Here is a 27,363-nt window from a genome sequence, read left to right on the forward strand (position 1 = left end):
TTTTTTTTATTTATTCCACCAGTGTCAGGGTAACCTAGGTCCTCTTTTAACTTATACCCAGGACAAAAGAGCCATATAGAGGAAGGAGAATATATTTTTTATTATTGTCAAAAACCGGTTTAGTGCTCAGGTTGACTCTAAACTAAATGTGTCTCATGATCATTTTATTTCTAAGTCCTCTAATTGCTTTATAAATGACCCACCTCTGGTTTTACCTAAACCTCATCCAAAAGAGCATAAAATTGAGATAATCCTTAGAATCTCTTCGCCATGTAAAGCTCCTTTTATCGAGTTAACATGCTTGAGAAGAAAGAGATTTAAAGACAAGTTGAAGAATTATTAGAGAAAGGACTGCTTAGACCCAGCAATTCTCCATTTGGTGCTCTAGTTCTTCTCGTTAAAAAGAAAAATGGGATATATCACATGTGTATTAATTATTATACTTTAAAAGAGATTACTATCAAGAATCAATATCTAATATCACGAGTGGATGAATTGCTAGACAAGATCAAGGGAGCATAAGTCTTTAGCAAAATTGACCTCGTCTAGTTAACATCCGATTTGAATGGATGAAGGAGATATTTTAAGACTATATTGAGAACCCAAACCAATTGCTATTATGAGTTTTTAGTATGCCATTTGGTTTGACTAATGCCCCAATTACTTTCACCAGAATGATGGATAAAATATTCTTGAAACATCAAAATTTGTTGCGGTGTTTTTTGATGATATCTTAGTTTTCAACAATAAGAATCGTTCAAGAGCACAAACAACATTTAGAAAAAGTGTTCTCACTTCTTCAAGAGAATCAGCTCTATATCAATCCTGATAAGAGAAAATTCTCTTAAGAGGAAACTGAATACTTAGGACATATTATCTCTATTGATGGTATTCGAGTAGACCCCAAAAAGATTAAAAATATTGCTCAAACTGCGTGATATTCACACAAACTTTGATCTTTTCTTGGCTTGTATAGCTACTATAGGAAGTTCGATAGAAATTTTGCATATATTGCACATCCTTTAACCAAACTCCTTAAGAAAGCTAGACACTTTGACTTGGCTAGTAGATAGGACCATTCCTTTTTTGAGCTTAAGAAAGCTTTGACATATGCACCAGTTCTTACACTGCAAGATTTTCAACAACCATTCTTTATGGTAGTTATACTCATGCAAGTGGACAAGGTTTTAGAGCTGTTCTCATGCAAGATGGACATCCCATTGCCTATGAAAGTCATAAGCTTAAAGCAGAAAGAAATTACAATACTAATGACAAGATATTAGTTGTTGTAGTACATACCTTGAGACTTTGGAAACATCTTTTAATGGGATCTGAATTTTTAATCAAATATGACCCAATAGAGCATTCATCATTTGTTGACCCAACCCTTGGTTTTTGATTGTCATATCAAATGGGCTTCATTTATCTAGATTTTACAACCCATGATCCAATATCAATTAGGGAAAGAAAATGTTGCGGAACATGCTCTAATTAGACATCCCAATGTCCACAACATCTCTATGAATTGACAGCAGTGAACCTTTGAGTCCTATGAGAATAACCCTAATTTCTCTCAAGTTTGGATGAAGCTTAGAGACAACAATTGGAACCCTATTGGTGATTACTCGTGCCATGATGGTTACTTTTTCATTTAAAAGAGGTTGTGTATTACACAACCTTTCAGATAGTTTATATTGGAGGAAATGCATCAACCGCCACCATACATGGGGCATCGAGGTGTTTCTACTACTTTACAATTAGTGTCTAAACTATTATTTTGGCCTTATCTCAAATAAGATGTAGCAAAATTTGTGGCTGAATGTTATATTTGTCAAAAAATTAAAAGCTATAAAGGTGACCCAAGGACTTCTCATACCTCTACCTATCCCTAATGATACATGGAAATAGATATCAATGGACTTCATCATAGGCTTACCTACTACATCCAGTCATAATGACATGATTTTGACTATAGTGGAGCATTTAAGTAAGCAAGATTATTTCTTACCTTGTAAGAAAACATTGACTTCTTAGGAAGCTATGATTATATTTATCAAGAAATTCTTTGTGCATCACGAATTTCCAAAAGTCATTATTTCTAACAAAGACTAGATTTTGTATTAATTTTTGGATCACTCTTTTCTCCAACTTAGACACTAAGATAGATTTCTATACCACTTTCCATCCAGAAACAAATGGACAAACAAAAGTTGCCAATAGTACTATCTTAGATTTACTTAAAGCCTATGTTGCCCGACGACATAATTCATGGGATAAGTACATTCATCTTCTTCTACAGCTTCTTCTACAGTTTGCATATAATAATTATCCGCATTTGGCTACTACTAGTCGAGCACCTTTCAAAATTGTGTATGGAAAAGCTTTGCCTATTCCGGCTACTAGACTTTCTCACAAAATCGAAGCTGTTGATTAATTCACTACTATCGATTTTAGTAGCATTTTAAATTATATAAGATATTTTATTGCACATGCTCAAGAGCAATATGTTAAGAAAGCAAACCACAAATGTAAAGCTATCTCTTTTTAAATTGGATATTATGTACTTTTGAGAATTGAGAAACGTAAACTTATGAGTGTTGATAAATTTGCAACAGATATTAAGCTCGTCCCAAGATTTTATGAACCTTTTAAGGTGATTCACAAAATCAATGATGTTGCTTACAGACTAGAATTATCTTCTCATTAGCAGATTCATAACTCATTTCATGTAAGTTTTGTTAAACCTTTCAGGGGATCCCTTCCCACTCATCATGTGTATAAGGATCCATCTCTTGAGGGTGAGGAAGAAGTTTTGATCCTAGATACTATCATTGACCAATATATTACATTGACTTCTATTGGAAATCAATATATCAAATAATTGGTGACTTTTCAATATCATCTTCATGAAGATGCAAGATGGGTGTCTAAGAAATATTTTCGTGCCTTCCCTGATATTCTCTGTTCTTTCAAACCCACAATTGAGGGCAATTGCAAACTCAAGAAAAAGGGAATGTTATAAGAATGTATTTTAAGCTCTCTTAAAAATATTATTCTACCCTCTTAGATAATTCAAGTGTAATGAAAGGGGCTTGAGTTTACACATAAGGAGAGGCTCACAGGCATGGATATGGCCGGGCAAGTATGAGGCCCAACATTAATGAGTGTGAAAAGGTGGGCAAGTATATAAGTGAATATTATAACTAGGGGCATTAATCACTTTTAACTAATCAAATCATACTTTCTTGGAGCCCTATGCTTCTATGGCTATGGTGGTACTCCCTTGAGTGCATGTGGTACTCCATCATGAGTGCACTTTCTTTCTTTCTCTCTCCATCATTACAGTGGCATCAAAGCCTTGTCTTTGATCCAAACTTTTTGTAATTTTTCAAAATTTCTGCATTTTCTTGCTTTTTTTTAATCTTCTTGGAGTTTCTTGGAAATTTTATTGATTTTGATTGGTTTCTTGATCAATAAATGGGACATGGGGAGTGTGAAATGCTTGAATTCTCCTTGATTTTTGAATTGATTAATGTTTTGGGGGGCTATGGGTCACCGTGGACCAAAAATTGGGGCAACCACTCGAAAATTTGAGGGACAAGACCAAATTTGGGGGAAATGATTAAGGCCTTAATCCAAAATATTTATGATCTTCCCTTCTTCTCCACATGCTTGATTCTGATGGAAAATAGGCTTTCATCTTCTTGCCATTGAGCAATATTGTTTTAGGGTTTTGAGGGAGCATTTCATGAGCTTTCAAATGATCTTGTCAATTTAGTGATTCACGATTTTTTCATGGAGGAATTTGAGTATGTCTCAGCACCGTTTTGAGAGGGTTATGATGTCCTTTTGTGCGAATCAGAGTTTACATAGTCGTCGTATGTCTGCTCAAGCTTAGGCCAAGGTAATACAAGCTTAATGCAAGCATTTAGGTCTCATTAATATTGCATACAACATTTTCTTCTCCTGCAGCACTTTGCACGTTTTCTTGTTCATGAGGAACTAAGCAAGTTGCCGTTTCACCCCAAGTGGTTCGTGGGAGCAAGCAAAATCTTGCTTAAGCTTGGCTTAACAAGCTTAAGCTTGGCAAAGTAAGAGGAACTGTGTTTTTTTCCTTGGGCTGAAGGACTATGGGCATGGATGATAGTGGACATGGAAGAGGTCATGAAGAAGCTGCATTTATCAAGCTATGATTTCAATGAATATGATCATCTTCTTCAAGCTTCAACCATTGAGCAACTATGCTTGCCAGTAAGGTTTCATCTATGCCTTTGAATGCCATGGATTTAAGCATTGTAGAATGCCCTTTCAAGCTAATTGATTACTAAGGTTTCAAGCATGTTTAAAAACTACTCTTCAAGCTACGTGAATACCACGGATTGAAGTTTGATTGTCTAGTATGCTTGTGAGGGTACCTCAAGCATTGGAGGAGAGGCCCAGGGGGAGCATGGCATGAACTCTCCTTATCATGAGTGCTTTTGGTAAAGCGGCAAGGAGGGGGATTAGGTACTTGGATGTGAAGACTTGGCCCCAACTTGTGCCTAGATTCGGACTAGGTACGAGGGTAGGAAGGCTTGGTCGGGAGATTAGCAAGCATAAAGCACTCCTTCGACACACTCGACACACACTCAACTATATGGCAAGCATGCCGAGGCTATGGAAGCCAAATGTCACATGAGTGGGCATGCCATGGATACTTGATAGTGGTCGCGATGCATAAGAGTTTCATGATCAAGTGTATGCTTTTGATAGTGATTACTTGGGGAATTATATCATGATTGGACATTGGGCAAGTGCTTATGGATTTTGATTGAGATTTGGTCCAAATTGCGGGGAGATTATGGCAAATTTTTTGTGAATTCCTTACACTCTGTAGTGTATATAAAAGTGCAATTCAGTCCCAATCCGTTCAAGATCTCTCAAGGGTCTTTGGAAGCCTTAAAAGGAAGTCTTAAGGCAAAACCTAACAAGACATCAAGTGGTTTATTTGGACAAGCCATCAAGTGGTTTATTTGGACACCATCTTAGGGTGCAAAGGAGACAGTTTTGTCGGGGACACTAAAAATCCTAATTCAGTCAAAAACTGTGCAGACTGAATTGGGTGTTTACATAGCCTAAGAGCACTACCTAAGAGTTTCCAAATGAGCCAGACTTTTAGCTAAAAGTCAAAATAGAGAGGTATAGGGGTACTCAAAGTGGTGATCCAGGGTGATAGAAGTATTCATCTCGTCAAGATGAACACGACAAACTAACCGCTTGGTAGCATGGGAAATGGGGAAAGGCTATCGAGATCTCAAGCACGTGCCTGTGGAAGACAACCAAGCTCATGATGATAATGCCAATGAGGTGATTCATGATGACATGGTACATGTGGGTGATACTCCATTGGGTCAGAATCCACATTCCATTGTTGAACATGAGCAAAGTTCAAGGGCTATGCAACAAGATAGAGTACCTCTACATGACATTAGTGGGCAAATAGTGAATGAAGGAATGTCGGTGCACACTAGTGGACATGATCAAATCTCATTGGGCAACATTACTTTAGATATGTTAAGGATTGCTCTCACCGATGCAATCAAGGATACCCAAAAAAAAGGTGCTCTACATTAGTAGTGAGATTGTGCATCAAGGCAATGAGAATGCCAAGTTGATGCATCAAATGGTGGACAAGTTGGATGAAAGGTTTGCAATTCTTGAATACCGGATTTTAGGTGTACAAATGGGTGTGAATAGGTTTGATCATACACTAAATCCACATGGGAATCTTGGTGGTATGCAAGGAAAGTCAAATATGCCTTCAAGCGACCATCAAAGTGGATATGTTCTGGGTTCTAGGTTTGGAAAGTAGCCCATAGTTTTGGATCCCATGGAAGGCCCTTCAAGAGGTGTTTACAATGTTAGTGGAAGATGGAATATACCACACAATACCCATGGACGTTCTACATTAGAATCATCAAGAGCCAAAGATATGAAAGACAAGATTACACTTCCCAAGTTCAAAGAGGTGAACACAACCACCGAGGAATTGGAGGAATGGATAAGAAAGATGGCGATGTACTTTGCATTGTATCCCCGTGAGGAAGAAGACAAAGTACAATTTGCCATTTTGTATTTTGAAGATTATGTCCATTCATGGTGGTGGTTTACTCAACATGCGGGTTTGCATTTTGCCACTTGGGAGGCATTCAAAGATGCCATGTTTCAAAACTTCACATCTCCATTGGGAACAGGCTCGATTAGTGGGACAATGGTATGACTTAGAGCAAAAGGGAAGTTCCGTCAAGGAATATAGCAACCAATTTAGGAAGCTTTCCATGTTTGTTGGAGGAATAAATGATTATAACAAAATGGTGAAGTACATACATGGATTGCAATCCTTACTTGAAGCTGATGTTGTGAAGGCTTAAAGACCTCAAACTTTGCAAGATGCCATGTATTATGCAGAGATCTTTGAATCTAAGTATAAGGGGGGTGTTGCAAATAGATGGAATGCAAGATCAACTAAGCCATCTGCTTTCAACCCAAATGCAGTAGTAAAATGGCCAACGTCTACCTCTTCAACACCTTCTTATGTACCTTGTGCAAGCTTCACTCCAACTTCTACTCCAATACAACGATATCTTAGTGTGTATGGATAGCCAAGGAATGTGAAATGGAGTGGTTCTACAACCAAACCTCCTCTCAAGAGTGATGCCAAATCTTCTTCCCTTCAAGGCAAAGTGATTAAGCAATTGTCACAAGCGGAGATGGAGGAGAAGAGGAAGAAAGGGTTTGTTTCCTTTGCAATGAGAAATGGAGTCTCGTGCATAAAAGTGTTTACAAGGCAAAGGAGGTGAGAGCTAACATGATCTTCGAGATGGTTGAAGATGAAGAGGCACCATTGGATTATGTGGATGAGGCTGAATTTCAAGATTGTGCAAATGAGGTGATAGAAGAGCCTACTCTTGACCCTTCTCAAGAGTTTCGTTTTGATTTGGGTGGAGAGGATTGGGTAGAAGTTGAAACAAAAGAAAGGACAACCATGCTTTGTGCCATTTCACAAGAAGCTAAAGAGCAAGGATGCAAAGGTTCCAACACTTTGAGACTTGTGGGGAAGATTAGGGGCAGATCCATTCATATACTTGTTAATTCGAGGAGCACACATAGTTTTGTGAACTCTAAATCAATAAATTCTTTGAAACTATGCCCAATAGAGATGATGAAGCCTCTAAAAGTGGAGGTTGAAAATGGACAGTATGAGCTGAGTAGCAAGAGTTGGGTTGCAACAAGGATTTCTTTGTCTTTCGATTATGCCTATGATGCCCATTTGATTCTGCTTGATATGGGCCCCATTGATGTGGTGCTTGGATGTGATTGGTTGCACACTTTGGGAGGTTCTCAATGGATTTGAAGCACATGAAAATGTGGTTTGTGCATGAAGGCAAAGAGCTATGCTTGGATGGAATTTGCAGCCATGCTTTAACCTTGGTGTCCATGAAGCAAATGAAGAGAGAGTTGAAGAGTTTATGCCTTGTTTACATGCTACAACTCACTCATCAAGAAGAGGACAATGGGCTACAAATACATGATAAAGAGATGGATGCCTTGTTACAAGAGTACAAAGATGTGTTTGAGGAACCTAAATGCTTGCCACCTACTAGAGAAGTTGATCAGGCCATAGAGCTTGAGAAGGATGCAAAACCAGTCAATAAGCCTCCTTATAGGCTTTTGAAGGTTGACTGGGAAGAGCTGGAAAGCAAGTGGAAGAGCTTTTGGAAATGGGATTCATACAACCAAGCCAATCACATTTCGCCTCACCGGTTTTGTTGGTAAAGTAGAAGGATGGATCTTATAGAATGTGCATCGATTATAGGGATCTCAACAAGATCACTATAAAGAATTGATATCCCATTCCAAGGATTGATGATTTACTTGATGAATTGAAAAGAGCAAAATAGTTCTCCAAGATAGATCTCAAGTCCAGGTATCATCAAATAAGGATGAAAGATGGTGATGAGTTTAAGACGGCATTCTGGACTGAATGGGGTCTATTTCAATTCATGGTTATGCCTTTTGGATTATCAAATGCCCCATCCACATTTCAAGCTCTCATGAATAAAGTTTTGAAGCCATTCCTCTACAAATCAGTTTTGGTCTTCTTTGATGACATACTTGTGTATAGCAAGTCAAGGGAAGAGCACTTGATACATGTGGAGCAAGTGTTGAAGGTATTGAGAGAGCATAAGTTATTTGCCAAGCAAAGCAAGTGCATCTTTATGTCACAAGAAGTGGAATTCTTGTGGAGCAAGTGTTCAAGGTATTGAGAGAGCACAAGTTATTTGCCAAGCAAAGCAAGTGCATCTTTATGTCACAAGAAGTGGAATTCTTGGGTCACATTATGAGCAACGATGGTATTTAGATGGATCCTAAGATGGTATAATGTGTGAAAGAGTGGCCTACAGCATCCAACACTACTTAATTAAGGGGATTTTTGGGATTATCATCCTTTTATAGGAAGTTCATATGCCATTATGCTCACATGGTAGCCCCACTTACCGATAGGCTTAAGAAGGAAGCATTTTTTTGGGATGTCGTGCCGATAAGAGCTTTCAAGAGTTCAAGCAAGCACTCATTTCATCTCCAATATTGGTTTACCCTGATTTTTCTAAGCCTTTCACTAAAAGGGCTGATGCAAGGGAGAGGAATTGGTGCCGCGCTATATCAAGAACATGGGGTAGTTGCTTATGAGAGTACAAAGCTCACCAAGAAGGAGAGGGAGCTTCATGTTTATAATCAAGAAATGTTGGCCATTTTGCATACCATAAAGAAGTGGCATCACTATTTGTATGGTGGGCATTTCAAAGTAAGGACCGATCATTGACTACTCCAATTTTTCCTCACCCAACAAAACCTTGAGATGGCTTGCAAATTTAAACTATGTATAGAAGGGACCAAAAGAAGGGTGGTGAGGTTTGGAGTAAGAAAAGCACATAAGCATTGAAACAAGATGCTCCCTCCCTATCAAAAGATGACGAGGGACTTCTTTTCTTTGAAATTCATTAGTTGGATTGCATGAGTTGTTCTATAAGGGAGGGAAAAGGGAGGGAAATGGGAGGATTCTCGCACTTGGCCGCCTACTAGCCCCCACTATGCATTTGCTGAAATAATAAGTGGATGAAAAAAAAAAGGCCTGAATGGGCATAAGTTTTGAAGTACCCTTTTATAGAAGAGATTTAAAGCCACACTTGATTATAACAGCATCATTTCTCTCATAATCCAAAATGGTATAGGAACTAATGATTACAAGAACCAAACCATCACATAGTGTTTAGTTATTTGATGGTTTGGTTCTCTCATGATCCAAAATAGTATAGGAACTAATGATTACAAGAACCAAACCATCACATAGTGTTTAGTTATTTTGTTAAATTAAGATTGACGTATGTCACACTTGATGTAAAAACAAGCTTAGATTGGGGAGACATGAGAGCTTTATGAAAGTTTCAATAGTGATGCATATGCTAAAAGGTTTGATTGGATTAAGAATGGTGGGTGACCAATGACCATGTCCTTTTTGGATTAAATTCTTATGAGTTAACAAAACCTTGATTATTTTAACTTTTTTGTGATTTAGCACATTGCTTAATGGACTGGGCTATTGTAGAACTTTCTCTTGATTTCAAACCAAGAGGTGTGCTTCCAATGAATATAATGTGGTAAGGTAATGCTTTTCACTTTTCCCTTTATCAAAAGTAATTTGGAATCAATGCTTATGAGTTAACAAAGCATTGATTATTTTAGTTTTTTGGTGGTTTAGCACATTGCTTAATGGACTGGGCTACTGTAGGACTTTCTCTTGATTTCAAATCGGGAGGTGTGATGTGGTAAGGTAATGCTTTTCACTTTTCCCTTTATCAAGTCATTTGATTAATAAACATTTAGTAATGGAACATAAAAATTGTATAAGATGAAAATTTTATTTTTCTTGTGATCTAAGGTGCATAGTGGAAAGAAAATTTTTTATAGTCTTAAAATCTAGCAATTTTTGTGTCTTGTTAACTATGTTCAAAGTAGTGTTATTGGTTTCATATTGTTCTAGTTTATTGTCACTCTCTCTCTTTCATGATCTAATGTAAACCACTATTAAGATGGTCAAGTGTTGACTCATTTTTGGATTGCATACAAACCACAACGTGCTCTATGCAATGGGTTGAGGGTTCTTTTCGGTAAGACTAATTATTTTTTAAGGATTTCTTTTCTTAAAGGCACATCATCCTTGTCAAAAAATAGACGAGAGAGACAAAAGGTTGAGTATTATAATATAAGTATGTATATCGGTGTCCAAGGCCTTGATTGTTTGCCTAAGCTAAGTAGACAACTGAGGTGGTTAATGGAGACCATTTCAATTCAAGTAGATGTGTGTTCTAGTTTCATCATTAATGGCTTGAGTGGACCACTAGATCACTGCATATTATTCTAGAAGAGCTTGATATTCTCACACATCATTTTCCTTGCAAGGTAATATATGTGTTGATTACTAAAACTCACTTATAAACCTTCACACAGCTAGTTTGAGATTGACATCTCACTTTGGATGTAAGAAACAAGATTAGGAAAATATCAGAGCCTCATAATAGTCTATCTTCTAGAGTGTTTTGTACATACCACTTTTGAAAGGTGACATATTTGTTCCACTTTCAATCTTGATGCTTTTGAGTTTGCAAGCCCTTACAACATTGGAGGAGGTGGTGGTTTTTGACTTACCTAGTGGGACTCAAGTTTTGTCTAAGTCTTAGTAGACCTTGACTTTTCTCTAGTGCATCACATTATGGAGAAAGAGAGATAGTATTAAGGGGGCTTTAAGTGCTATACTGTATGCAAGGGAGAGGTACACTATAAGGGACCCTTCACTGCTATAATGTATGAAAAGGGCCAAGGATTTGATTGTTTGCTTAAGCTTAGCATAATATTAAGGCGATGTAAGCATATGTTTAATAATTGTGTGGGATGTGCATGTAGCTCGATGTCTGCACTCTCCTAAACAAATGGAGTAATAAAATGGCAAGTAATTTTGGACTGGCTGCCTACAAGGTGTCTGGTTATGTGGCAGTGTTCAAGAAACTCTTTTTACTGAACCTTACATGGATCTTTTTTGCCCATGGTTGAGGAAGAAATTATCATTTTGAGAAAGCATTTTCTTTATATTTTCATATAACTAAATCTTAAAAAAATTAAGAGGTTTAAAAGAGGTTTTTTTCCTTCTCCCATAATTTTGAAAAAGTTTTTCCTAAAGCTGAACAGTTCTCAGCTAAGTCCAACTATTTTTTCTCGAACCCTGTTAATATGTGGACGGGATATGGATGTGGCCCAAGCGAGTTTATAATTAATGCCAATCAAGCTCTTCAATATGACTCCTTGCCTCCTCTCTAATCTAATATTTCTTTAGAAAAGAATGATTGGATAGAACCTCCTCTAAGGAAAGCAAATGCCACATAGAAAGCCTCTACAACAAACACAGCTCAATTATCAAAAAACACAAAAGCGTTACTGCAAAAGATCAAGCAGCTACATACAGTCTTTATTACTAACTGGACCATTTCTGTTATCAAAATTCCACCCACCAATGGGTGTCTGATCCTGCAGGAGAGTTTTTCATGCAGACTTAGTGAGTACGTTGCAGTAACTTAAATTGGATGCACAATCTCAACCCTCAAGCATCATTTTGGCAGCATCAATGAGAGCAGGCCTTAACTCATCAGATGCACGTCCAAGAACCGTGTAACCTTCTTTATCTTCAGCATCCACATCTGCTCCATGTCTAATGAGCAGCAATGCAACCTGAGAAGCACCAGAAGCTCATGATCAAGCTACAAGTACTCTGAAACACCGCTTGTTAAAAGGCAGACCCATGTTATGAATTAAGATAAAGTACCTGCTTATCATTGCATATAGTTGCATACATGAGAGGACTTTGCCCCGTTTTGTCATCTGCGTCTACATCTGCACCTTCCTCTAGCAGCAACTCACATACTTCTGGATGGCCGGCACTAGCAGCACGATGCAATGGAGTACAACCAAACTGTGCTGGAACAGAACACAAAGTAGTTACTTCCAATGTGATATAAAACAAGAGCTAGCAAACTAAAAGATGGGTCTCACGGTGGTCCAAACAAACTGCATGGGTTTTCCACAGCTTAAGCAGTGGCTTTCTACCATTAGTTAGTCTTATAAGGGGATCAAATTGTGGACTTACGTTGTCCTTCTGATTCACATTTGCACCGTGTTCAATCAAAACCTCCGCTAGTTTTGTCCGGCCTTTACTTGCAGCATAGTGGAGAGCAGTTCGACCTCCATTGTTTACGGCAGAAACATTAGCCCCTGCAACAGATCAGAACCCTTGGCTATAAGCTCATGGCCAAACCTAGAATTTATTACATAACAAAAGCAGGCCTCTGAAAGGGAGGGAGCACAATAATTGCCAGGATCCATTACATTATTTACTGGTGATAAATAGATATAATGTTCTAACATAGTGACTTGTCACTTACTCAGAGGCTAAAAGGTTCAATAAAAAGACATTTTCACCCATAACTTAGTAACAGGACCATTCAAGTTGTCTGGCGCTCTACTGATGTATTGGAGTATTCTGTGAATGATCCAGCCACCAAAGTGTAAAATAGTTTGGACCTTTGGTGCAAGCCACTTTAACCATCATGACTCCATTACGAGGTTGCATTTAGTCATCCGTCTATGCCCTTGGTCATATGTAGAGTGACTAAGACTTTTGAGCAGATTTTCGAGTCAGTATAAATGAGGCATGTGCCAGTTACAAACACGAGATGCTAAGTAAGTACAAGGCTGGTGACTGGGTGCACCTTAGAATGACAAACCAGAAATTCAAACACCGTATGGAGAGAGATCCAATACTTTCTTTCAGAAATTTTGGTCCCCTTCCAATTACAAAGGTGATCAACAATGGGAACATAGAGACGGGAGTTACAGCACAAATAGACCATGCATAACAGCTTTCATGTACCTCTACTCTGGAAGCAAATTGGACCTCCACGTATGATGGTGCAAGATGTCACGTGCACCCTACACTAGGGTACACAGTGACACACTGGCATGATCATCAGTGCAACATTTTGTACAAAAGTAGTACCTTTTTGTGATATGCAGCGGAAGTCTTTGTATTGGAAGATCCTGTCACACAGATGCTCACACCGTCTTCTGTATCCCGAGTTTCGTGAGTTTAGCAATCCACTTTAATACTTCAAACTTTAAAGAGATATGAGAGAGAGATATGAGAACTGTACACCAGATTGCGTCCCGAATTACCCACTGAAGGGCCCCCTATCCCGATAACGAGATAGTATTTGCTTTATTTCTTTAGAGAGAATGACTGTGGGCTGTAGATAAGCCAAACGCAAGATCTCGGAGGATCGGAGATTGGCTGAACTGTACACTGCTGTAGAAACACCTCGAGCCTATGCACTCTTCCCAAGGGCATGAGGAAGGGCTGCACACCTGAGGCTGAGAAAGGAGATGGTGGACTGTTCTAAGCTATGTTAGAATGCTGTAAATGCTTATGAATGCTGTGTTACCTTCACCAGGTGTAAATGACAATAAATGCTAAATAAATTTTAAAAAATATGAAAAAAATACCAAATAAATCCTAGTAAATTTCCTAAGGCTTCTGGGATGTTCTAAATGATGCACATGCATATAAATGCATATTATGCAGGATGCAGAGTGCTTTCTGATGCAAACCCTATTGGAATTAGGATTGCAAAAAAGCACACAACTTAGAGAAGAAGAAGCAAGAATGCACACAACACACAGTGTATTAGATTGTGTCAATGTACAAAGATAAGTTAGCCCTAGAATGATAGGCGTATATACAAGCCGGGGAAAAAAACCTCCTAAGGAGGAAAAAAGTGCCCCGGCGGTCCTACGTGTGTTCACACACATCACTGCCTATATATATGGCAACAAATCCCCCGTGGGAGTGATGGTGTGAACGAGAGCTGACACTCATGTATAGGGAAGTGCCATGCCCAAAGTAGATCAGTCCACAAAGGGGAGCAAGCCCAAAGCTTTGCGGAAAGCTTCAAACTTCTCACGAGGAAGCGCCTTTGTGAAAAGATCGGCGAGGTTGTCTTGTGTTGACACATATGCCAAGCTGATCTCTCCTGCTGGGAGTCTCTCCCTGACATAGTGATAATGCACCTCAATGTGCTTTGTGCGAGCATGAAAAACTGGGTTTCTCGCAACTGCCAATGCGCTCTGACTGTCAGTGTAGATAGAGGTGGCAGACTCCTGTCCAATACCCAAGTCGGCCATAAGCCATCTGAGCCACACACACTCAACCGTAGCTGTGAAAGCTGCCCTGTACTCAGCTTCACAACTAGAAGTGGCCACACTAGGTTGCTTCTTGCTCAACCAAGATATGCATAAGCTACCGAGCATGAAACAAAAACCACTTGTGGACACTCCTGTGTCATAGCAACCAGCCCAATCTGAGTTCGAAAAAGCATATAAATCTGGCGGCAACGATCCCCCCTTGGGATAAAACAACCCAAGATATATGGTGCCACTCAAGTAACGAAAGATGCGTTTAACTGCCTTCCAATGCTGAGACCTTGGGCTATGCATAAACCTGCTCACCTGTGAGACTGCAAACTGAATGTCCGGCCTCGTAATGCATACATAAATGAGGCAACCAACAGCTGTCTGATAGAGTGTGACATCAAAGTGATCTCCAGCATCATGAAGACTCAACTTCAAACCTGTCTCCATTGGAGTAGCAATAGGCTTGCAGTCTTCAAGGCCAAATCTCCGCAACAATGTCTCAATATACTTTGTTTGACACAAAGCAATACCTCCATCACACTACTTAAATTATATCCCCAAATAATGATGCAAATGCCCCAAATCTAACATCTCAAAAGAGGCATTCAAATCAACCTTAAAATCAGCAATATGACTCTCATTTGGTCCTGTGAGCAGCATGTCATCGACATAGAGAGCAATTATTAGATGTACATCATCCATACGTTTAACATACAAAGTGCTTTTTGTTGGACTATTTTGAAAACCATGTGCAGTCAAATATGCATGTATCTTTTTATACCAAGCTCATGGAGCTTGCTTTAAACCATACAAAGCCTTTTTCAACCTGCACACTTTGTTTTCTTGCGCTCTTTGAACAAAACCACGAGGCTGCGATACATACACCTCCTCATGCAAATCTCCATTCAAGAACGCAGTCTTTATGTCCAACTGATGTACATTCCAACCATTATAAGCTACCAATGCACAAATGCTACGAATGGTAGTCATACGATAAGTGGGAGCAAAGGTCTCATCAAAATCAATGCCTTTTTCTTGAGCATAACCCTTTCCAACAAGTCTAGCCTTATAGCGATCAACACTGCCATCTGGCTTTTGTTTCAACTTAAAAACCCACTTACATCCAATGACCTTTTTACCAATAGGCAAATCACACAAAGACCATGTACCATTCTTCATTATAGCATCATATTCACTTTGCATTGCAGCCGACCAATTTTCTGATTTTTGTGCCTCATCAAATGAAAGAGGTTCTTCCTCTTCACACATACTAGACACAGCCAAAGCATAACAATCTGATGCATAAGAGGCATGCTGAAAACCTGAACGAGTACGACTAGAAATAGATGCATCAATTTTACTATCACGCAAGGTTTGCACCAGCCATTTAGGCATACCTCTAGCCTGCTCATTTTCAGCCCTATCTTCGTAAGTTACATCCTGTAAATCTGCATCAGAAATAGGCTGATCTATGATGTCGTTTGAAATTTGCATAGACTGAATATTTGCCTCATTAAGACTTACATTTGAATTCCCATCTCTAAGCAGAGGCAACAACGTATCAAATACATCCTGTGAGCTCACACCTGTCTCTTTGGTGCGTGATAACAAAGGCTGCACAACATCTTTCACAAAAACAACATCTCGACTAATCAAGATACGCTTTGACTGCGGATGATACAATCTGTAACCCTTGCTCTAAACACTGTAACCAACAAAAATGCATTTGACAATCTTAACATCCAATTTTCTACGTTGTTGCACAGGCACTAAAACATAGGCCAAGCAACCAAAGACACGCAAGTGACCAATAGAAGGCTTCCTGCCATGCTAAGCTTCGTATGGAGTAACAGACTGCAAGGCCTTAGTGGGACACCTGTTGAGTACATATGCAGCACACATGACAGCCTCAAGCCAAAACGCATGTGGCAAAGCTTGGCTCTTGACCATACATCGTGCCATCTCCATAAGTGACCTGTTTTTTCTCTCAACAACACCATTTTGCTCAAGGGTATACGGCACTGTACATTAGTGTTTTATCCCACGACTAGCCAGAAATGCATCAAACTCTTTAGACATGTACGCTCGGAGAAGCTCAGATAATTGCTTTTCTAACTCGCCCTCTAAAGTCTTGGAAAGACGATAGGAAAACCTGCTAGGAGGATCTGATCCACGGACCAAATCAATGTGATGGCCCTCAAGGCGAGAGGGTGGGAGACTGGGCGGGAGATCGTCCCTGAGCATAATGTCCTGGTGTCTGGATAGGAGGTCTGCTAACTGAGGGACTGAAGATGTAACGGATGCTACTAATGAAGGAGGGGCTGTCTGAGCACGAACATAAAGGAGTGCTCCTTCTGCTCCCTTTCGGATAGCTCGTTTGGCCTGGAGATGCGAAATCAATGGGATGCCAAGAATGCTTTCATCCCCACGAATCATGACAGGCTTAGGAAAACCTTTACAAATAGTAAAAGTGTCCTGGCCCCAATCGGGAATAGTCTCATACTGACGGAACCACTGAATTCCTAAGATCATGTCACACCCTAACAGAGGTGAGACGATGAAATCTCGTTGAAATGAGGCCTTCTAAACTTGAAATGCAAATTGTTGTGCCCTCTGGGAAATGTGGATGTGAAGACCAGGTGTAAACCCGTCCACATCCAGATGATATGGGACTAATGTGCAGTTCAATTTATTAGCCAACTGGGGAGAGATGGCGTCTTCAGAACTACCCATATCGAAAAGGACTACAAACTGGCGGCCCTGGGCAGAGCCATAAGCTCGGATGAGGCTCTTCTGAGCAACATCGCTCTCACCCTCCTGCTTAGCATCAAATACCACGGATGGCATAGGATGCATGGAAGGTCAAAGTTGAACTGCATTTGAGGTAGTAGGTGGGGCTGAAGGAGCTGGGGAGGCTGTGGCAACTGTGGCAGAAGGAGCTTTGGCGGCTTGTGCCGCTTGCCATTTGTGGCAATCCTTCTTACCATGCCCTATAATATGACGAAAAAAACATCTATTTTTTGACTGGTACTTCCTTTGCTCCTCTGGAGGAAGATAACCTCCAGTAATGCCTGCTTTAGCCTTTTCATCAGGGGTTTTCTTAGGTTCTTTATCTTTCTTACCCCCTGAACTAGAGCTATTACTGTTGTCCTTCTTAGCATCTTTAGAAGATGCGTTACTTTTCTCTATCTGTGCAGCTGATTGCTGCTGCTGGGGTTTGGTACTGGACTGAGATGACTGCTTAGGCTTGCCCCCGTTAAGCTCATTTCTTCATTCTGAGCGAGAGTCAAAGCCCGATCATATGTACTTGGTTCAAAGTTACGAACTGTGAACCGAATGTTAGTCCAATCCACGAATGAATTGCTCCATCTTAGCTTGCTCAGATAACCCTGACTGTTGTACTAAAGTAATAACCTTACCGGAAAACTGAAGCACTAGGGATCCGTTATGTCTGAGTCCATAGAACTCGTCTTTCAGACCGGTCATGTACTAGGGCGGGAGAAATCTGGTCTTCAGGTCATGGACAAAGATGTCCCAGTCAAAGGCTGTGACACTCGTGGCCTAGTCTGTATGAATACTAGACCAATGCTGCCACCTAGTGACTGCCTCACCAGTAAGATGGGGAGCCGCTAAGTGGACTTTGTCTTGAGGGTCTGTGATCCTAGCTAATGGAAAATGAGCATTAAACTGATGAATAAATTGATTAACTGATGAATGATCACACTTGAAGTTTGGTTGACTACGAATGATGGTAATTGATGCTGCTGCGGACTGCTAGCTGGTGACACCTATGACTGGGGAGACTGAGGAGAGCTGCTGATACCTCAAGTGTATGGCCTCCTTTTCCTGTTGGTGCTCTATCTTTCGGAATGCATTGGATGAGTACCTAGGCCGAGTAACATACGTTCTCGATCAAGCTCATGTTGGTGTTCCCGAGCGGCGAGTTCAGCCTGACGCCAGTCTTTGTCGATCCTGCGTTGGGCTTCCTCATAGTCCCGTCTTTCTGCTTTTTCTCTTTTCCTTCGGGCCTCGTCCTCTCTCCTTTGTTGTTCCATCTGAAAGAAGAGGGAGATGTAGTCGGGTGCTGCTGGAGGTGGAGAAGGACGTGCTGCTGCTACCTCCAAGAGTTGGAGATGCTCCATGAGCAGCTGGTTCTGAGCTCTAAGAAGAGCTATGGTGTCTGCTGTAGGCGGTCTCCTTCGGGGGAGGCGTCTTCCGGCTAATGAGTACTCTCTTCTATAGACATGATGCTGAAGTCGGTGGTCGTGCCGGAACGCAATCTAACCATCCAAGGATGCCCCCACACTAGGATACGGTGTGTGTGGACAATCTGAATCTGATACCAATGTGATATGCAGTGGAAGTCTTTGTATTGAAAGATCCTGTCACAGAGATGCTCACACCGTCTTCTGTATCCTGAGTTTCGTGAGTTTAGCAATCCACTTTAATACTTCAAACTTTAAAGAGATATGAGAGAGAGATATGAGAACTATACACCAGATTGGGTCCCGAATTACCCACTGAAGGGCCCCCCTATCCCGATAACGAGATAGTATTTGCTTTATTTCTTTAGAGAGAATGACTGTGGACTGTAGATAAGCCAAACGCAAGATCTCGGAGGATCGGAGATTGGCTGAACTGTACACGGCTGTAGAAACACCTCGATGACCTGATCTCGAGCCTATGCACTCTTCCCAAGTGCATGAGGAAGGGCTGCACACCTGAGGCTGAGAGAGGAGAAGGTGGACTGTTCTAAGCTATGTTAGAATGCTGTAAATGCTTATGAATGCTGTGTTACCTTCACCAGATGACTGTTGCATGTATGAACGAAGGCGGGGTACTGCTGTAGAACTGATGCAAGACTGAAACGCAGGCTGTACTGCTGCTGGACAGAAACGCATGTGTACGGCTGCTGCTGGACAGAAACGCAGGTTGTCTGCAGGCGACTGGTTCACATGCAAAAAATGCTGACTGAATTCTGGCGTTGAACTGAGGCTGGGCTGTATGCTGAATCAGGGGCTGATTTGATGCTGAATGCAGGCGCCTATGGCTATAGGGACTGCTGAACTGCAGGAGTTGGATGAACAGGGCTGGCTGAAGCAAACTCAAGCACTCCAAGGGCTGGATGAGACTAGTCTAGTGCTGAAGGCAAGGGAACTCCTAGGGCTGAGGAGGAAAGCTCTTAGCACACTGAAGACTGAATGATAAACTAAGCCCTATGCAAGCCTATTTATACTAACGGGAGGTTCGTCAAGTTGGCTGGTCATTTAATAAAGTTTATATTTATAAATGACAATAAATGCTAAATAAATACCAAAAAATATGAAAAAAAATACCAGATAAATCCTAGTAAATTCCCTAAGGCTTCTGGGATGTTCTAAATGATGCACAAGCATATGAATGCATATTATGCAAGATGCAGGTTGCTTTCTGATGCAAACCCTGTTGGAATTAGGGTTGCAGAAAAGCACACAAAGCTTGGAGAAGAAGAAGCAAGAAGCAAGAATCCTAGTAAATTCCCTAAGGCTTCTACTGACTCTACATGCATGAATGATTCTCTCCAAGTGGGTTAAGGGACTTGACTGACTGACTGACCCGCTAAGGTCGAGGAATGACCTACGTAGCTCCTGCCTGACTTATCCTGGACTGAGGATGTACAATGGGGTCACGGCGTACGACAAATATCATCCTACTGGGTTCTAATACTGTACAACTGTTGCACTTCTGATGATGAGCCATCTTGTCACCATGCACTGATGAGTGCAGAGTGCATGTGACACTTTTGTAGGAATATTTGCCATACGGCGTGACCCCATTGTGACTCGTGAGCCCTCAGTCCAAGGACAACTAGGCACGAGCTACGTAGGTCAGTCTCCGAGCCTTAGAGGTCAATCGAGAGTAAGTCCTCTTAACCCACTTCGAGAATTCATCAAATAAATGCATGGAGAATCACCCTTAGCCTAGGTTTGCACCAGAAGCACGTAAATAGCATATCTGACCAGCCCATGGCTGGTGTTTCATTGGACAATCAAGTTAAGGGCTGTTTTACAACCCTGAACCTCTTCTTGAGGCAGCCTTAGAGGTCAATCGAGAGTAAGTCCTCTTAACCCACTTCAAGAATTCATCAAATAAGTGCATGGAGAGTCAACCTTAGCCTAGGTTTGCACTAGAAGCATGTAAATAGCATATCTGACCAGCCCATGGCTGGTGTTTCATTGGACAATCAAGTTAGGGACTGTTTTACAACCCTGAACCTCTTCTTGAGACAGCCGACAGCATGAGAAAGCCTCATGATCCCTATCGGCTAATATCTATTTGTCCCTAGGCAGCAAGATACACTGTGGAGCAGTCGGCCAACAATAGTGTGGGCAGCAAGAACTACATGCAACATTAAATGTTGTGGACGAGAAAGAGAAGAAGGTGGGGGAGAGGATGAGCTTGAGTTCCTTGCAAGCAAACACACACACACAAGGGTAGACAAACACACAAGAGAGATGGAAGACTGAATTTTCTTCTATTCCCTTCTCCTCTCTACAACCATAAACTAAAGAGATAAGAGTACATACTATTAAGGGAAAATACTCTCCTACTATAGCATACAATGGTCGGTCCATGGTGTGAACCCAACTACATGAGCTGTAGTATACCAAAGTGGTTGTCAAACAACCTGTAAACCATTAGTGGCATATTGTTGATAATCTCACCAACCATGCCGATGGCGTAAGTACGGAAGCTATCACCCAAGCGGGTCATCAATGTTTGAGAACTAGTTGAGCTCCATATCTCAACACTCTCCCTCAAGCTCAACTCCACACACCGCACTCCAAGTAGCTCCTAAACTTGCGGAGCTTCTCTTCACCCAATGCCTTTGCGAAGATGTCATCCACCTGATTGACATATACCAGATCCACATCACCTGCTAGAACCTTCTCCCTCACAAAATGATAGTGCACCTCAATGTACTTTATCTTAGCATGATAGATTGGATTAGTAGCCAACTGTATGCTACTCATGTTGTCACAATAAATGACAACGGCCCTATCTACAGACCATAGTTACCACGGAACGGTAACGTTCCGGGAACGTCGGATGCTAGAACGGGAGCGGGAACGGGAACGGGAGCGGATCGGGAACGTCGCGGAACGCCACGTCATATGACATGTCAGCATATGACACAAAAAAATGTGACTTTTTGTATACGGATAGCCAAATATGCTTCCTAATATTTGCTCCCCCAAGACATGAACATACATTTCTGCAAGCAAAACAAACGTTCCGCAAAAAAAAAAAAAAATTTTGCGGAACGTTCCGGCGTTCCGGGAACGTGCCTTCGCCCGGAACGGCGTTCCGGCGTTCCAGGAAGGCGGAACGACGTTCCATGGTAACTATGCTACAGACTCACCCATATCATGAAGTAACTTCTGAAACCAAGCCGTATGCGACACGGCAACAGTCGGCTGTATCTTACTCCTCCATCTCACAACAGCACTCCTAAAAGAAAACATAAAGCTGCTAGTAGTGTTGCATGTGTGGAAGCGTTGTTGTACTAATCCAAGCCTAATTAAGAACAAGATGTTGATTGAAACATGATTAAGATAGAGGAGAGAGAAGAAGAAAGAGATAGTTGGTGTCACATTTTCTTGCATTAATATGGTACAAAAAGGTTACCGAAATGGATGTACATAACTACGTCCTTTGGTCAGTCCCAGAGGAGTGACCTCTAGCCCCTTCTACATGACTTCTATGCTTCTAGACTGATGAATGACTTGAATAAACTCATGACTTATGAATGATGACTTATTGGCTTATACATATACATATACATATATATACATATATACATATACATATATATACATATATATACATATACATATACATATATATACATATACATATACATATATATACATATATACATATACATATATATACATATATATATATAGGTGGAAGGGAGCTGGTCTGCCAGCTACAAGCTTGCCCATACTATGTTGGCCACTGCCTATGACCTAGCCGACTACTGCATGGACACCTGCTAACTACCGACAGCTGTAACACAACCTGACTGGCTGCTGCCGACAGGTCATCCCTACCTTCCATGGTGATGTTGATGGTGATGAAGATGCTGATGATGATACTCACGCTGATGCTAAGGTTCATGATGATGATAAGATATTGATGCTTATGATGATGCTAATAATACTACTGATGGTAATGCTACTACTGCTCATGATGATTCTAGTGGAGATGATGTTGATGACCTAACTGCCATGGCATGGACGTGCACGTGACATCCCCTCCTACTCAACTTGATAACAAAGTGGGCACTCTGTCATCCTTCCTCCCTAGACTAATGACCTTAAACTTCTACTTCTAACTTTGACACTAACTTTGGATTTTTTGTCTAAACTCCTTTCACTTTTGATATCTACTTCCAAATGTTGCTGAAGAATTGAGCATCTGTTCCACTGTTGTCCCCATGCCTGCTATCTCTTACTCTAACACAGCGGCGGGTCACCTGCCAGAATTGATCATGCATTTTGCTAGGCCTTTGGAGCTAATCTAAGAGCTTAATGATGTACTGGTTCTACGTACATACCCTCCAGAAATGCTTCCTCTAGCTTCACTTGCAGACCACTCTATCTGCTACCCTGCTGCATTCTTCTGTTGGATCTGTACACCGCCTTGGGACTTATGCTAGTGGCTAAGCTCTAATATCAATGTTGCATGTGCGGAAGCCTTGCTGTACTGATCCACAATCCTAAGTTTGATTAAGAACAAGATGTTGATTTAAACATGCTTAAGACGAGAGAGAGAAGAGAGAGATAGTTGGTGTCAGGTTTTCTTGTATTAATATGATACAAAAAGGTTACTAAAATGGATGTACACGATTAGGCCCTTGGTTAGCCCCGGAGGGGTTATCTCTAGCCCCTTCTACATTGTTTCTATGCTTCTAGACCGATGAATGACCTGGAAAAACTGATGACTTATTGGCTTATATATACGTGGAAGGAAGCTGGTCGGCTAGCTACAAGGATTGTTGGCCTGTTTTGGACAAATAATATTCATGGGATGTTGCATAAAATGCAGCGCTCCTTTAGTGGCTTGCTTATACTATGTTGGCCACTACCTATGACCTGGCCGCCTACTGCATGGACACCTGCTGGCTGCCGAGACAGGTCATCCCTACCTTCCATGGTGACGTTGATGATGATGAAGATGCTCATGCTGCTAATGATGCTGAGGCTGAGGATGATGCTGAGATTAATGATAATGATCTCATACTGATGCCTATGCTAATGCTACTAATGATAATGATGCTACTACTAATGATGATTCTGATGGAGATGATGTTGAAGATTTAACTGAAGTCCTAACTAATGAATTAATTAGGGATTAGATTGATCATGCTGATGATTAGCCATGGCACGGGCGTGGACGTGACAAGTCGATCTCTTGTCTAAGATACTACCAGCCCAAGCATTATCTATATACCCATTTAGCTGTATATCCATTTAGCTGTAACTCTCTACCAACCTCCTAGAAAAGTCCATAACCAACAATAGACTTTATGTATTTGAGAATTCAACTAGCCACATCCAAGTGTGGCTTTCTTGGGGCCTGCATAAACGAACTCACAAGTCTAACAGAATAGCCACATTCAAGTGTGGCTTTCTGGGACCTGCATAAAGTGACTCACAAGTCCAACAGAATAGCTCAAAATCTCGCCCAGTAATGGTCATGTAGATCAAGCTCCCACATGCGCAGTGGGATCTCCCAAAAGCTCACCTCTATCTATAGAAAGCTTAGTGTTCTACTCCAATGGCACTGACATTGGCTTGCAGCCTATCATACCTTACTTGGACAACATGTCTAAGCCATACAGCCACTGTAACAACAAAATGCCCTTGCTATACTGATCCAAAGCCCTAAGCCAGATTAAGAACAAGATACTAATTTAAGACAGAGGAGAGAGAAGAAGAGAGAAATTTGTGTCAAGGTTTTCTATATTTCATATCGTACAAAAAGGTGACTTTAATGCTGTACGCGGTTGAGCCTTGGTCAACCCCATAGGGATGACCTTCGGCCCCTTTTCATGATATCTACTGACTTAGATGAATGAATGAACTTGATGCCTTTTGCTGAATTATGAGAAATGCTTATATATATGCTGAGAGGTACAGGTTGGCCAGCTCTAGAGGCAGTCGGCATGTTCTGTGGACAAATTATCATAATAAATCCCCTTTATTTGCTGCGCTTCTCTCCCCTGCTGCCCACACAAACTCGTCTTCCTTCTGGTTTCTGGCGCCCGCTACCTGAGGGACCTGCTGCTGCCTACCGACCCATGTCTAGAGGCTGCCGACAGGGTCCCAAACCCTCCTTGATGCTGGTGATGATGCTAATGATGCTGCTGTTGATGTTGATGCTTACTGATGGTACTGGTTTGATGCTGATGCTACTGATGATGACCTACATGCTGACTTAAATGATGATTAACCAAGGACTAAGACTTCCCATAGATGTTGTATCAACACTATAACCGCCAGTACCTCTGGGCACTATTATGTTGAGACCTACATTTCCCTGTCTGTTGAGCGCCAATGCCTGGTCCTTCCTGTGGACACCTCCTTGTGGAACATATACCCTGTGATACAATGAAGAAAACACTCCATCCTATAAAGCTGTCTCCGATGACACAACATCTTCTGGCATGACCTCTAGTGGTGAAGCTACATCCACTAACATATCCTCATGTGGTGCCATAGTTGTAGAAATCACCTCTATTGCTATAGCCAACTTTGTGAAGACTCCTCTTGGGGAGCCTGCTTCTGCCTCTATTGTGTTTGAGAGCATTCCAGAAATACTGCAATAGACCCTTCAATGCCTTGAAATCCTCAGCAAATGAGAAGGTCGATATCAACCCCCTACTAGTAGGGTTCTTACCTGGGAGATTTTAGTGGGCCAGAAGAAAAGGCAAATGTGAATATGAATGTCAGGAACAAAAAAGCAAAGTATGAACAGCAAATTAGGAGCAAGAGAGATCAGCAGTACTTTGAGAAGTGAAAACTGGTGTAAATGGGCAAGAAATCAACCAAAAATAGGCCCGAACAAATCTGATGTGCTGCCCGGAAATGCTTTGTGAGAAGCAGAAGTGCCCACAGTTTCTAGTCCCTGCAGGCTGAAGGCCTCTACACAGTTGACAGCTGGCCAGCTTGCTGCTGTTGATTGGCCCTAGAAGGACATGAATCTGAACACACTCCTACCCTGTCTGCAACGTTGGCACCCAAGCCATGGCTGCCCAGGATGCCTCTCTTTCTTATAAGCAGAAATGCATAAAATCAACCATACAAAGTGCCCAGACTTGGCATTGATGCTACTTAACATTGAACCCAAAAAAAAAAGTGTGTCTTACCTGCCTCCAGGAGAATTTCCATAACCGAAACATGGCCACTGCTTACAGCTGAGTGAAGCGCTGTCCATCCCTCTTCATCTCCAATATTTACAATGCTTTGAGATGAATCAGAAACTCCACACAAAACCCTCACAATCTGCAAAAAAAAAACGTCATTCTGAAATTTTATAAAAGCCTTGAAACCCACAAACCCACCATTAACGCAATCAAAAAGACACTGAAGAATGAAACAAAGACCAGGTAATGCAACAAGAGCAACCGTGCATGAACCCGATCATCATTCATGACCAAATACTGGGCCGGTAATCTCTAAACCCACACAACCAACATTAACCTCATTCCTATCTAGCCGGAGCATACAGAGACCAGGTAGCAAGAAACAAGGTAAGCTAGCAAGCATCTTTAAACTAAACCAAATCTACGTGGTGATGATGAGCCCCACTTGCTGTGTACACTCCCATGTGCCTTCCCAGTGAAATTATGGAGATCAATCAACTTAATGGGTACGCCCCCATATATGGAAGCAAAGCCCTTTCTAATATCGAAGTCCCCCTGACTTCCTAAGGGAGGGAGAGCCCAGGTTCAAGTCCCGTATCCCACATGTGTGTGTGTGTGTGTGTGTGTGTGTGTGTGTGTGTGTGGCGCGTGCCGGTTGTCATGATGCATTGATGCTAGATTTGCATAATGAAAAAAGAGTGAAAGGCCACTGAGAGAAGATTTTACCTGTGCCTGGCCAGCAGATGCGGCCACGTGCAGGGGCGAGCGAGAATCCTCGTTTCGGAGGGAGCAGAGTTGGAGGAGCTGGTGAGGGGAGAGGCCCTCAAACAGCTCGGTTTGGCCCGTCTCAGCAGCTTTAAAGATCTCAGCAGCAGAAGGCATCGCTGCCTCCCCCATCTCCACGTCCACCATGTTGCTCCGCTTGTTAAGACAACACACAGACCACTAGGTAAGGCGCACTAATTCCAATGCCAAACCCATGCGGGGGCCGAGAAATGTTCTTTTTTTAATGCAAAAGAGGTTATTATATTAGTATCAATGAGAGATACATCACCCTTTAAGCTTTAACAGCCTCCTCAGGACTGTTTTGGCCTGATGGATCCTCGATTATTAATGGCCAGCTTATAGGCTTGGACAATAAGGTCCTTTATCCCCTCTAGGGTGAGAGAAGGGCCTTTACTAAGTCCATAGCGTGCTACTGCATTCTTACAACTCCCCAATTCAGAGAACTCTGATTGAACGTTCTTCCCCCATCTTGGTCTCCTGGAGCATTAAGATGTCTAGTCCTTCCTTCTTAACAAAATTCCTTACATAACTCTACCTTCTATGAGAGCAGAGTCCTCTTACATTCCATGAGGCCATCCTAATGACCTGTGAGAAGGCATCAGTTGTTCCCATCCAAAATGCTGATAATCTCTTGACTTCCTCCCTCCCAAAGGACACCAAATTCCTTCGCCCTGTTTCAAATATCCCTTTTAATGTTGCTCCTTGTGCCCTGCTTATTGGTGATTTCCTACAGAGGGTTCCTTTGGAGCAGGCTCTTACCTTTCTCATTCTTCTTCTGAGTTCTGCCTGAACATCAGAAGCCTTCTGTGAGATGTTATCCTAAACATCAG

The 27,363-nt window shown here is 41.4% G+C and overlaps 1 protein-coding gene across 1 annotated transcript; it reads right to left on the bottom strand.

Moving 5' to 3' along the window:
• Positions 1-11,486: 11,486 nt before the first annotated feature.
• LOC147618917 (uncharacterized) lies at positions 11,487-26,743 on the bottom strand. Its single transcript, XM_086774052.1, has 5 exons — positions 26,474-26,743; positions 25,751-25,886; positions 12,236-12,360; positions 11,915-12,061; positions 11,487-11,820 (listed from the first exon to the last, which is right to left on the bottom strand). The coding sequence occupies exons 1-5, from the start codon at positions 26,657-26,659 to the stop codon at positions 11,686-11,688; spliced, it is 729 nt and encodes a 242-aa protein (XP_086630178.1). The 5' UTR covers positions 26,660-26,743; the 3' UTR covers positions 11,487-11,685.
• Positions 26,744-27,363: the final 620 nt, after the last annotated feature.

The sequence above is a fragment of the Cibotium barometz genome, chromosome 34, assembly GCF_041138505.1.
Source record: "Cibotium barometz isolate CiBa-2024 chromosome 34, ASM4113850v1, whole genome shotgun sequence".
Lineage (NCBI taxonomy): Eukaryota > Viridiplantae > Streptophyta > Polypodiopsida > Cyatheales > Cibotiaceae > Cibotium > Cibotium barometz.